Source organism: Semicossyphus pulcher, unplaced genomic scaffold, assembly GCF_022749685.1.
Source record: "Semicossyphus pulcher isolate SPU_LCO1_2020_fin unplaced genomic scaffold, fSemPul1.0.p SCAF_17, whole genome shotgun sequence".
NCBI lineage: Eukaryota > Metazoa > Chordata > Actinopteri > Labriformes > Labridae > Semicossyphus > Semicossyphus pulcher.
In genome coordinates, this window is record NW_027211681.1 from 22,720,295 (window position 1) to 22,733,093 (window position 12,799).

Genomic DNA, 12,799 nt, shown 5'->3' on the forward strand with positions numbered 1-12,799 from the left:
AGAACAAACAGTCCCGTTTGACGTCGATGACGTCAGACGCACGGGGGCGGACCAAAGGTTTGTCATTCGAAGTGTCACCCACAACTTCGTCTCCTCCCCTGAGTAACATCATGCAACACCCTGTAATGATTTCTACCGAGTAACAGGTTGGTTTTTCTCGTACAAATATTGTATTTGATCCACTTGCTTAAATAATGATGGCAGAAGTAACACTAGAAATGATAAATTAAATTGTAACTGACCAACAGGCTTTGTAATATACAATAATATCCTGAGAACCGACTTTTTAAAAAAGTCTATTTTTCCCCCTCCAAAGGACGTCACAGTACAGAAATAAAAAAAATGTTTTTAATGTATAAAAATGTCCGCATTAGAAGATTCTTGAGTAGAACTTACTAAAAACTATAGTCATTTGCAGCTTTTTGATAAGGTCAACATTTTAATAAAAGTATTGCTGAAATTCTTTATGCTACCTGTAACTAATTGTTTTGTAGTTCATTTATTTTATGTATATAATGTAAGCTAAGATAGTTATACAACTGAAGGATCTATGCTTTTTTGAACTGATGAATAAACCCTAATTGTACATAATCATAAATATCTGTCACAAAAAACTAAATCATATTATATATTTTAGCATCATTGGACTTCTCATATTTGCAATCTTTCGCAGGCTTGTAGATACTAGTTTAACATTTCATGTTGAATGTAGGCTTGTACATATTACTTTAATTTTTAATATTTAGTGTTTAAGTGTACATAGAGAGCAAAGTTAAACCGGAGTCAAATGCCTTGTGTGTGTACATGCCTGGCCAAAAAAGCTGATTCTGACAATCAGGCATTAAGGTAAAGGCCCGAACAGTAAGGGCTGTAAAAGATTAGGCACAGGTTGAGTTAGAGCCGTGCAGAAATATTACACCTCAATCTTCAAATAATTTTGGCATTTGTTTGACGCCATCTTGTGGTCAAGCATGTTGCTAAAACCAAGGAAGCCGTTTTAAGTAGACAATTAACAGCTGCAAGCTATAAGGTAGTCAACAATATTCCCTTTTAGACTCCACCTTTGAGGTGGTTGAATTTTTAGGTTGCATTTCTTCAAAACAATCTCAGAACTTATTTTTGACACTGATGGCATCCCTTTTAATGTTTTTCTTTGTGTTATTTTGGTGTTGTTTTGCAGCCCATTGTATAATTTTGAACTTTGATGCATTAAAAAAATAATACAATTTAAAATCAATAGAAAACAGTGAAACAGTCACATATTCAACAAGTTTATTTCCTACTCAGAGTGAGACAAGATGGTTACATGTTTGATATGAATAGTCCGTACTTCTTCTATAGTCACTGTGCCATCAATCATCTTGTCGTCTCAGCTGGAGATTAAAAAGCCCACACCTGGTACCAGATTTTACCAAAAGGTTGGAAAATCATTCATGCGCCATCATCAACACTGGACAGAATGCTATGGCAAGATGTTAACTCTGATAAAAAAAACAACAACAACACAATATCTCTCAACTTTACAATAATCATGATTTCTTAAGCAACCCGAAACAAAAGAATCTAAACCAAGAAAACTTTAAACAAAAAGGCACAAGAAAATATCTTAAGAAGAAAAATTTTGGGAAATACACTTGTCTATCAACACCCTGAAAGGGAGCTGGTAGGACTACATAAGACAGTTAAATAGTGTTGTCATAACTCAAGATAGAGAATAAGAGAATTCCCCAGAGTGAAGAACTATTCCTTCAACAGAAAAATACAATAAGATAAGCTCAGAGTCAATAGAGAGTGAAATGGGGAAGGAGAAGGTAGGTTTGTTTTTTAATATGCGTCAGGCAATGAAACAGGGTTCAATGGTACTGGATGGTGGTCATCGACTGGTCCGGGCTGCAAGAGTCATTCATCATTCCCCTCTTGCTCTTCTTCAGCCTCTGCTGCCTCCACTCCTTCCTCCTCCTCGTCCTCCACCACCTCATCCCCCTCTTCTCCCAACACTCCCTCTTCGCCAATCTCATCGTGAACCACAAATCCCTCCTCCTCTTCCTCTCCAACTTCAAAACCTTCCTCCTCTTCCTGGTTCTCCTGGTTCTCCTGGCTGCCCTGCTCCTCCTCTCCCTCCATGACAGGCTCCTCCTCCATCTTTTCCTCCTCCACAGCTGCTTCTGCTGCTTCTGCCGCTTCTGTTGCTTCATCCTCGACCGCCTCTTGGCTGGTCTCTCCCTCAGCCGCCGGCTCCTCTGTAGCTGCTGCGCTGTCTGTCTGGCCGTCTGCTGTCTCACTTGTTAACTCCATCTCAGACACGTCCATCACCATGGAGTCCTCTGGGTCCTGGTCATCTTGGTTACCAGTGAATGGGTTTTCACCCTGACAATAATAGAAAGATTTGTTAGCCTCTGCATATGTGACACTTGAACTCTACATTTCTGTGCCAGAAGTTTGTGTAATGTGTTAGAAATGCATTATATTTGCTGCTGAAGAATCAATAGACAAAGACAACAAAAGTATGGATCCACGCAAAGCGTCACCGTTTCAGAAAGTTCGCCATTACACACTAAAACACACAATCAAAAGATGCTGCTGGCCCTTTTTGTAGTTTTAAAAACCCCTGTGTTGAAGTTGAAAGTCGTCGCTTGGGACAAACGCGTCAGCTAAATGAAACTGTAACGTCGTAAGTTGTGGAAAACATCAGAGTAGATAAAAGAGCAACTTCCAGGTTACAATTTTTTACTACATTAATTAAATTAATTACTCTTGTCTGAAAATGACTGTGGAAAAGGTCCTGGATTTTATATTATTTACAAGACATGAGGGCACAAACTTGGAGGAAAAAGTGTCCGTTTTCAGTATAGCTGCTAAAAAAAGGCTCTTTTTCAACATGGCGTCATATTACGTAACAAGAGGGACTCGCAGTGTCCGACTCTGCGTTAGCTCAACGTGCAGAAGTAGGTGGTAGTGAGTCTGAGTCAGATATTATTTTGGTAGTCTAACATTGCATTTCACCAGTTCTTAATATTTGCGTTTGTGCTGGTTTCACAAATTAGCTTGACTGGACATCGAGCCCACCGTTCTCCTGACAGGAAGATGAACGGAGTGAGCTTTGTGCCTGGGTGCGTTTTGTGCAGGTGAAGAGACGGGACACACAAGCACCGCTCAAACAAAGTATCAGGAAACTGACGTCACTCTCTCACACACTCCGCTGTGGCACCATAAAGCGTAGTATGGATTTACAGTTATAGAAGGCAACACGAAACACAACTGATACAAGCTGACACTCGCTCATCAGTAACTAATGGTAAGCATTAATGCTCCCACTTGCTACTTCTCTTGATTTGTTATAGCCATTGGTATGCGATTAATTTACATTGTGAGCACAACGTTAAGATATCGCTAGCCAACACCGCTCACTCATCACGACGCCTGCCCAGTTCTCCACTGGTTCTCGTCGCTCTACAGCTCAATATCTGTCTGTCTGGTTTGATGCAGACTCCAGAAGCCACTGTACTGTATTAATTCATATATTTTGTTGAAAATATAATCACTAAATCATTGTCCTACACATTGATTCACTGGTGTCTCCAACCTGCAAGTTGCTCTTTAAAGCACCTATTCAACTCAGGTGTTCAGGTTCACGACGCTACACATACCTTGAGGTAGCTCTCCAGCTTCTTTCCAATGAGTTTGTGGTTGAGGATGCTGCGAGCAACTGACAGACTGGCCCTCTTGGACTGCTCCATCATGCCCTGGAATCACACAGTTCCCACAGTCACACACAGGACAGAGTGCAAAACATCCAAATGATCATTATAGTAACATCGGCCATGGTGCAGCTGTACCAGCTAGCTCTTTGTGGCGGTCTGTACATACCTTCTTGTTGTAGTTATGGTCAGGAGACTTGATGTGTTTCTGTATCAGGTGGGGCTGCATGGGAATAAATAGGTCACATGCTGCACAGTGGGCAGCCTCCACTTTCCTCATGAAGTGTTCCATACCCAGATCTAAACAAATGAGAGAAATATTTGGAATAAGCGCTTAAACTCTCTACATGCCACTTCCTGCGCACACGTCTGCTGCAGATGCTGCTTACCTCTTGTGAGGTCCTGCTCTTTGTACACCTGGCAGATGGCAGCACTGTGGTTTTCCAGCTGGCCTACCCTCTGCTCCGTCTTCTTAAACTTATTCAGCAAATACTCCTGTAAAAGCACAAGTGTTTGATTAGTTTACACGTCCTGTAATAATAGATTTTTCAACAGTGATGCTAGTAACCCTGCTGCGTGTATATGAATGTCATCTTTGATTCTTTTGGTTATACATCATACTGAGAGTCGTTTATACCCCTTTCCCACTGAAATCAGCGCGTTGACGCAGGTTTTTCAGACCAAGGAAGACCCGCTTATAGATGCCGATTGTCTCTTTTCCCATTGCCAGTGAAGTATCCTATGGTCAGTCTCTTTTTCTGCTGCATCACAGCAGAAACAGAGACGGGTGTTGCGGTGGTGAGGTCTTTATTGTATCTGTTACTCATTCAGTCTGTGTATCAAACTCTGCGATGTTGTACGATGTTCGAGCGCTGCTCAGACGGAGACAGGCGGAATTTGTAGCCGAGATGGCGTGGAGTTGCACAAGTTACTGACGGAGCGTAGCATCGCGCCGGAAAGGTGGCGGAGATTAGCGTGTCGACCTGGGTTTTGTGTTCCCATCAATGCCGATCGGAGCCGAGGCGATAATTACCCGGGTCTACTGCAGAGTCATTGACCCGGGTCTGATTGTAGTCTTTCCCACTCAGCAAAAAAAGCCGGGTGTTAGCGGGTTTTTTGACCAGTGGGAAAGCAGCTTTAGTGTGATGGTTTAAAGGTCTCATTCACCTGTAGGAAGTCTGTAGTGGGCTTGGACAGTTGGCTGGAGAGGAACTTGAAGCTGTCCTTGTGGAATCGACTCTCAAGATGAGTTTCCATTTCCTCCTTGTAGAACGAACGGAACTTGCACACTGAACATGCAAACATCACCCTGAAAAATAAAAAGAGGTCCATCAGAAAAAAAGCACAATGTGATGAGAAGTGGATGAAACAGTCCTGTTAAGTTCCTACTAAACCATGGCTGACTGGTTGAGTGACATGGGTCAAAACAAAGACAATAAAATAATCTTGGCATAAAGAAAGACTGCAAAGAGGAGAGATGAAGGGGTCAATGTTGACCCAGGGGTTAGAAAGTATTTAGTATGTCCTCTCACCTTTCCAGGAAGCCCCTCCTCTTCCTCATTTTTGGGTGCTTGTCCTGACCTGGGGTTGAGGTCAGCTTGCTCTGTGGACTTTTCTTTTCTTCCTGTTTGGATGAAGCTAAGCACAAGAACACAAGTTAGAAACGTCGAGATGTCCATGACGGGGTTAACGGTTCAAGACGAGTACTGACAAAGCATGTCATGAAAGAAGATATGGTAGTGTGGTTGAGCTCACCTTTATCTCCCTCAGCAGCAGGTTCCTGTGAAGAACAGCATCGCATTAGTCATTGTATTTAGAAAAACTTTGTTTTGTTTTTTTAAACCAATAGGCTCAAACTTAAGTCCTTCCATTAGAACATATTGTTGATATTAAAGAAATGCCGTTTCAGCTCGACTTTAATAAAGCCCCCCTCCAGTGAAAATCAAGTGTTTAATCTTGTGAACATCTCCATGTGGTGTTCTTCATGTGCTACAAGACATATCAGGGACAACATCAGCAGTCATCTCCATGGCTGGGCCTGTCTGCTTTTAAACTGCAGTGTACCAAGGACAGGCTGAACAACACGTTTTCAGATTGGCAGGTTTGAGACGTCACAAACCTAAGGAGCCAATCTCGTTAATGGACGGGGTGACGCTATGCATATCATTATGTGTAACCTATGGCAACCACTTTGGCGATGCGCGAGCCAGCTGTAACCGTCATCGTAATTTTTGCAAACTCACTACTGACTACTAACATTAACGTTACCAATTACTACATTTCAAGGTAGGTAAGTTTCAACAAGCTGCCACTAAACGATGGCAGAGACGTGTTTTGTTTTGGGTAATTTTACAAAAGGAGAATCTGTGAGCCCTCGTTTGTGACTTCGGGATTCAAAAATCAGAGAGATGGAGGGGGCGGTTGGAAGTTTGCATAGTGGGCGGGGCCTATGCAGATTCAGGAATTTTTAATGAGGGAGAAGGAGGAGATGCCTCGGGAGGATTTTTACAAGATAATTAAACGTATTTTGCAGGAAAAAAACATCGTACTCAATTTATTTTTTAAGGCAGAGCATTTTATATGTCTTAAACATGACTGGAGCTGGTCTCTAACTGAACTACAATAAAAGTAGTGAGTCTTGCATGGAATGACACCATGGCTATTGGAGAAAAATATCTCCTCCTAATTAGCATTTCCTTTTTCATAAAAATGGTTAATTATCTCCTAAAGGATACTGTGTTTTATTCAAATTAAAGTGGTTCATTCGCAGTTTTAGATAAAACATCAAAAGTCCTACGATCTCCAATAACAGAATACTTAAAGCTTAATAGGCCACCACATGCAGACAATGAATCAGAGTTCTTCTCACCACAGCTGCAGTCTTGGGTTCACTGGCATCACCATTTTTCTCTGCTTGTTCTGTGGAAACACAATACATCAACATCCGGCCATGTTGGACCTAGAAATGTCCTGTTTATCCTTAAATTACATCACAAATAAATTACCTTGGGTAGCTTCTGACCCTGCACTCTCTGTCTTATTCATCTTTGACTCAGGTTCATCGGCGGCAGTGAGTGTCTGCTTTCTCTTCTTCTGGACGTCGCGCTGCGGTTTCACCTGCTACAGTCAACAAAATCGATTTGCTCTCAAAAAGAAACAAATGGGCAAAGCAACCAGAACAGAGCAGCAGCGCCTGAATAGACTTGATAAGTGTTCCTTCTCTGGGCATTTCCTTAACAATACTCGTATCCTTATCTTAAGAGTAACCCAGGAAAGGGGCAAAAAAAGAAAAGGAAGAAAAGAACCAAAATAAAATCCTTAAAGTAAAATCATTCAGCACCCCCACAGGTAAACAAGACAAAGAATTGGGCCGATAGAATTCTCACTTTACAGTACAAAAAGGGGAAGTTCCATGAGGCATTCTGACCATGTTAAATAGGGGCTGGGCAGACTTAAGAGGGGCAAGTGATGTGTCAAATGTGTAGGGGAATATTTGTGACAAAACGCTGAACATGGCACATAGCAGGTTCTAGCACTTTATGCTGAGTTGCCAGTTGGTTGATGATACAGAAAGGAGGGATTCAGAAAGGGCGTAACGTTTGCCCAGTGTCTGAAGAGGTCTTATTTGGCTGGAGGTACTTACTTTGTTGAGGGGTCTCTTGCGGCCTCGCTGGCGGCCGGCCCGTGGGCCCCCTCCAAAATGCCTCCCAGGAAAGTCGTGAGGGCCTTGAATGGAGCCCTGGTGGAAGCCCCCACTCTCAGGGTACATACGGTTGGACAGGAGGGAAGGGAGCTTTCCTCTACCACCTCCTGGAGAGTGGCCGCGGTGGGACTGGCCACCACTACCACTTCCCCGCCCACCTCCGCCTAATGGAGTGGGGTCAGACCTGCGGTTTCCAAACCCTCCTCCAGCTCCTCGACCCCCGGCACTTCCACCCCTTCTGGGGGAACGTCGGCCCGCTCCAGCCCATCCTCCACCTCCAGAACCTCCTCCCTGGACACTGCTGAAGGACTCCCTCATATTCTGTCGCATTTTAGCGACTCCATAGGAGGAAGAGGGGCTGTCAAAGCCTCCTCCTCCCCCTAGCCCAATTCCCCCTCCAAAGCCCGAGCTTCCTCGCTGTCCCAACAGCATGTTGTCCCCACGGCCATCGCCATAACCATAGCTACCGCCGCCAGATCTGTAGAGATCTCGGAAGGAGCTGGGGGCAGAGGTGCGCGAGTCGAATGACTCGTACTGGTCATACCTGCGGGAGGGAGGGAGAGGGTTGATAGAGAAGAGCAGAGAGCAGGGGAGGCAGGGAGGGCAGTCAGGTTTGGATTTCTCCACCTGCTTTTCCTTCTCCTCCACGGTCTTGCTTCTCCATTTTTTTTTGTCACTCCCAGCTTTATTTCAGAGACCACAATAGATCAGAAATGGATGATCCAAAAACAAGTTAACACTCTGCTTGTGGTTTTAATCTGATATTTATGGTTTTCAACATATCTTTAAATTAACAGAAACTTATCCAACCACATTCTCTGTCAAGGTCAAACAATATCCTGCAGATTTGGGGGAATACAGTTTCTTTCGAATAGACATGAACATGGTCCTTCAGAACCAGGGATGTCTTGAGACAGGTGCAAGAAGTGAAGCATCCTGGGAAGTGACCGGATTATGGTAAATACTCAAGAAAGGGGGGTAAAACATAAATTGGGCCCTTCTTCTGCGAATAGTGTTTTACAGATAACATTAAGCTAACACCTGAAAACACATCTCTCTTGCGTAACCTAAAGCCAGAACACAGGGTTAGGTCACATGGGTGATGAGAGAAACAAAATGTGTGAGAAAAATAAAGTCAACACAAAGGAAACGTTCAAAGAGTGCTACGTAAAAGCGGACTGGCCTCGTGTGCACTGACATCCATCTGAAACAAACATTGGCCTGTAATTGCACCTTCAACAAGGGGCCATGCATTCTCATTAATTCTTTTGGTTTGGAAGAATCGAAACAACATTTTCTTTCCAGCAAACAGACAAACCATGACACAGCGAATGGGGAACAATCAAAGACTCCTCTGATGCCGACACATTCAAATATAGCCCGAGAGCAACACACATCCGTTTAATCCAGAACAGGAGTTGAGGAAAACACACTTTACCAAGGCTAAGTTTAACGTGTAAGGAAAAGCCTTGGCTGGATAAACAGCCTCAGTTAGCCTACATCATCCTTCTAAAACAGTAACCACCAAGTTTCCTACCATTGGCATTGTCTAGCACAAACTCGGACCTGCCTAGACCTTTTTCATTTTCAGATTACCAATAACATTAGAAGGCCGATGCATCATTTTATATCTCGGCAAAATGTCGGTCAAGACTTTCACCGTGTTTTTTAACACATGCAACATTTATAAAGGCAACATTCAGAGTAGGGCTGGGCGATAAAATGATCAATAGAGCGATCGAGAAAAAATTTGATAACGATGAGGGCAATATGTAAAGACCCAACAGCCTATCACAGAGTTAAGATATACGATACAACAGCCAGTCAATCCGCAATTTTTAGCGTGCGAGCCAGAACCTTACATTATATCTAGCTGGCGAATTACTAGCTGTTCTAAGTCCCATCATTATCGCTTTTTAGATCTGTTGTTTTTAACTACATCTTTCACCGAATCAATGATTTAAGTTAACTGACGTTTGGAAGTTAACAGAGAAATAAGGTGGCCGTGGCTCAGCTAGCAGCCCTTGAAGCCACGCCAAAGAGCATGGAAGAAACCCTGATTTCTAATGTAAAACTGCTTTCTTGAGTGTTTTTACCGGTATTAATCACCAAGTCTGTTGGTGAGGATAATTTGGTCTCAGTAGAGATAAAAACCCTGAACAACGAACACTTGAGTCCTAAACTAAAACTAGGCTTACATTGTTAGCAGCAAGTCACCACGCAACTCCCAGACGCCTTGTGTTCGCTAAAGAGCATCAGAGAAACACTGATATTTGACATGAGACATTAGTTTTAATTACTTTACTTTAAAAGCAAAGAATACAGTATTAATGATGTGTTGTGAACAACTTCAGCGCATGATGATAAATTAGGCTATATTCAAAACTTAAACTGACTGTTTGTTCTGTCTACTGTCCTTAACAGGATAATCCTCAAAGTGGCCGCATTATCAAACAACGCATCATGATAAATAGAAATATTGTTGTTTATTAAAAAAATCGTCGTCATATTTTTTGTCATATCCCCCAGCCCTAATTCAGAAAAGGTGTTCTAAGCACATGCCACATTTAAACACTTGCTTGGTTATGTAATGTTTTAATATAAAAGAAGTGGGAAGTGTAAGTCTCTGACTGGCATAGATGTGCGGTATGTTATTAGAGTGCTGAAGCAAAAAAAGGGAAAATGTTTATTACCTGTCACCCCGAGTCCCTTTCAACCCCCCCTCCAACTGAGTGAGCATGTCCAGGCGCTGATTGATCTTTGCAATGACTGCATCTGCATGTGTGCCTGTGGATGAGAGCAGCGACGCTCCCGAGAGACCTCTCTTCATGTGGCTGTGGCCGCCGCCGCCGCCTCCTCCTCCTCCTCCATAGCCCCCGAGCCCAGACATGGAGTCCTTATAACCTCCCGAATACAGGTCAAAGCCATCAGAACCTAATATAGTGAGGATTTAGAAGATGTTAAAACAACCACCTGGCTGATGGGAAATAAAACCTGATCCTGATGATAACCAATCACTTAATGAAACAGAATGAAATCATTTCACTCTACAAAAGCAAACATGGACAACCTTTGTGTAATTAAAAATGATGTTTTTTATGCAAGTTGTAAAAGGAAACAAATTATTTTATTTATTAAGTCTCTGAAATGTGCTGAAAACACTTTGCATTATCAAAAGCAGTAGTCATTCAAAATTATCATTTATATCTGATTTTGTTTAATTAACAGTTCTGGTTTAATAATTAAAACTTGGTGTTTGGTGCAGCCTTTTAATAGAACCTCGAGTTTGGGTTTCACTTTTCAGTACAAAGGTATATTAATTAATTTCCTCACCTCTGCTGGCGGACCCTCCACCTCCCCAGCTTGAGTAACCTACAAAAGAAGAGAATACGTTGCTATAAGCTGAATGGGTCAGAGAAGCTAACGTTCAGGCTTACACAGTCAATATATTTGCCATGACTCATCTTAAATTAAGAGGTAAATTATCAAGAAAATGAACTGTAGTTAAAAAACAAACAAACTTAAATATGTGTCAGGAGATGTACGCTCTTAAACAGCAGGCCGGGGCTTGGTTTCCTTTATACTTATTAGATAATGTATCTGCTAATTCCCATTTTAATGGCTGAGCATATTGCAAACTAGAATCAAACAGCAGTTTCACAGAACAAAATAAGTTTCTGAAGCAGCTTAGTTGGGGCGGCCATTTTATTAACTAGCCTTTAAAAGTCGTGCTATTCCCACACTGACTCCATTTTAATAAAATTGGGAAGCTGACTTAGGCAAATCATTTAACACGCCCGAAAAAAAACCAACAATGGGCCACACAGCCCTGTATGTTAGCATATTAGCAAATCAAGAGTATGACGGATAAGCAAGAAACCTAGCATGCTATTTTTCCCTAAATGTTGCAAACAGGCCTGATATGACGCTAACAAATGTTCTATGCGCTCTATGTTTTTTAATATGAATTTTACCACAACAAATAGGAAAACATTTAATAACAGTCAGCTACCACTTCTTTGTTCAAGCTGCAGCCGCCTGTTGTTCCTGCAAGCTAAAAGGTGGAGCTAGCTTAAACACTGCGGCTATGTTAGCATGCGGCTAACTACTGACGGTAAATGTTTCACACCACAAGTTAGGCTATATAACGTCAGTGCAATGCATAATATATAGTCTAGGTTTACCAGAACCGTAGCCTCTGCTGTCCATGGTTTCCGTGTGCTATTCAGACAATCCGATCGAGAGAAGCAGCAATAGCTCCAGCCGCGGTTACGCCTTGAAGCAGAGTATCGCCCTGTTACAAGCGGCGAGATGAATCTACTCGGTTAGTCACGCCAAAATCACGTGACCATCGAGAGCTGCGTACGTCATACGTAAAGAACGTACGCACCACGTAAATTTAGTTGATTCTCAAATGACTCTGTCCAGGATGTAAGCAGTCTGACACGAAGTTAATTGCAGGCAAATGGATATAATGTCTGAATATAATATAATTGGCGCTCGACCTAATAACTGGAGCAATATTGGATTGGACTGAATTTATTTCGAACATGTACAAAAAGAAGCAATAAGGTTATACACAAAATAATAATACTACACAAATATAAGGCATAATGTAGACGGTCAAACACTTCAGTTTACAGATCCGTAATGCAGTGGAAGAGGTACACACTTATTTAATCCTACCCGTTCTCCATAAGTCATTCTTAAGTCATTATCCAACTTCTTTATAAACCTCACAATAATTATTTACTTTAAATTGCCTAAATATATAGTTTTAATACAAATGTATTACTAATATGTTCACATTAAATATAGAATGTAATTATGTGCATAATTATTTATTGTAATCAAAAATATAAACTCGTTATTGATGAATTTATCTATCAAATTTATATTTTACATTTTGATGATTATATTTATCAAAATATACATCTAAATGTATACTTATATACAAAATACATGAACAATTTGAAGTTCTTTATATAATTATGAATATATTATTCTATATGTGATATACGATATATGATCATATAAATGTATACATATTTACACCCACATACCAAAAGACACATACCGCCAAAGTTATTTACAAAAATAAAATAAAATAAAATAGATGGCTATTACAAATATATATATACTCTGTAAATTTGAATGAAGAAAATGAATCTCTCAAAAATACAGATTCACTTTAAATCAAATGGTACATTAAAGCATATCAATCAATCAATCATCGTAAAATTGGGACATCTTCTGGTCAATATCAAGAATTGCAGATTGTGAAATACACCTGTTTTTTTATATTTAGTTTAATACAACAGTAGGCTACGTGAAATTAACCAAATAAAGGGATGAATAGTAAATCAGACTTTGCATTCAGCATTACACAATGTGTTCC

General features: G+C 41.2%; 1 protein-coding gene across 2 annotated transcripts; it reads right to left on the bottom strand.

The window, feature by feature from the left end:
- Positions 1 to 1,258: 1,258 nt before the first annotated feature.
- Positions 1,259 to 11,696, bottom strand: akap8l (A kinase (PRKA) anchor protein 8-like). Of its 2 annotated transcripts, none has more exons than XM_069666112.1 (13): positions 11,586 to 11,696; positions 10,735 to 10,773; positions 10,095 to 10,335; positions 7,342 to 7,945; positions 6,704 to 6,815; positions 6,568 to 6,617; positions 5,454 to 5,478; positions 5,231 to 5,336; positions 4,866 to 5,007; positions 4,088 to 4,193; positions 3,868 to 3,998; positions 3,648 to 3,743; positions 1,259 to 2,367 (listed from the first exon to the last, which is right to left on the bottom strand). In XM_069666112.1, the coding sequence occupies exons 1-13, from the start codon at positions 11,608 to 11,610 to the stop codon at positions 1,900 to 1,902; spliced, it is 2,145 nt and encodes a 714-aa protein (XP_069522213.1). In that variant the 5' UTR covers positions 11,611 to 11,696; the 3' UTR covers positions 1,259 to 1,899. The 2 variants fall into 2 exon arrangements, with proteins under 2 accessions (XP_069522213.1, XP_069522212.1); XM_069666111.1 differs by having other exon boundaries at positions 6,704 to 6,818.
- Positions 11,697 to 12,799: the final 1,103 nt, after the last annotated feature.

Coding starts and splice junctions, on each gene's coding strand:
- akap8l (XM_069666111.1), bottom strand. CDS start 11,610: ATGGACAGCAGAGGCTACGGTTCTG. Junction 10,774..11,585: donor CAGCAGAGGCTACGGTTCTG/GTAAACCTAGAC, acceptor CTTCTTTTGTAG/GTTACTCAAGCTGGGGAGGT. Junction 3,999..4,087: donor AGAGCAGGACCTCACAAGAG/GTAAGCAGCATC, acceptor TCATTTGTTTAG/ATCTGGGTATGGAACACTTC.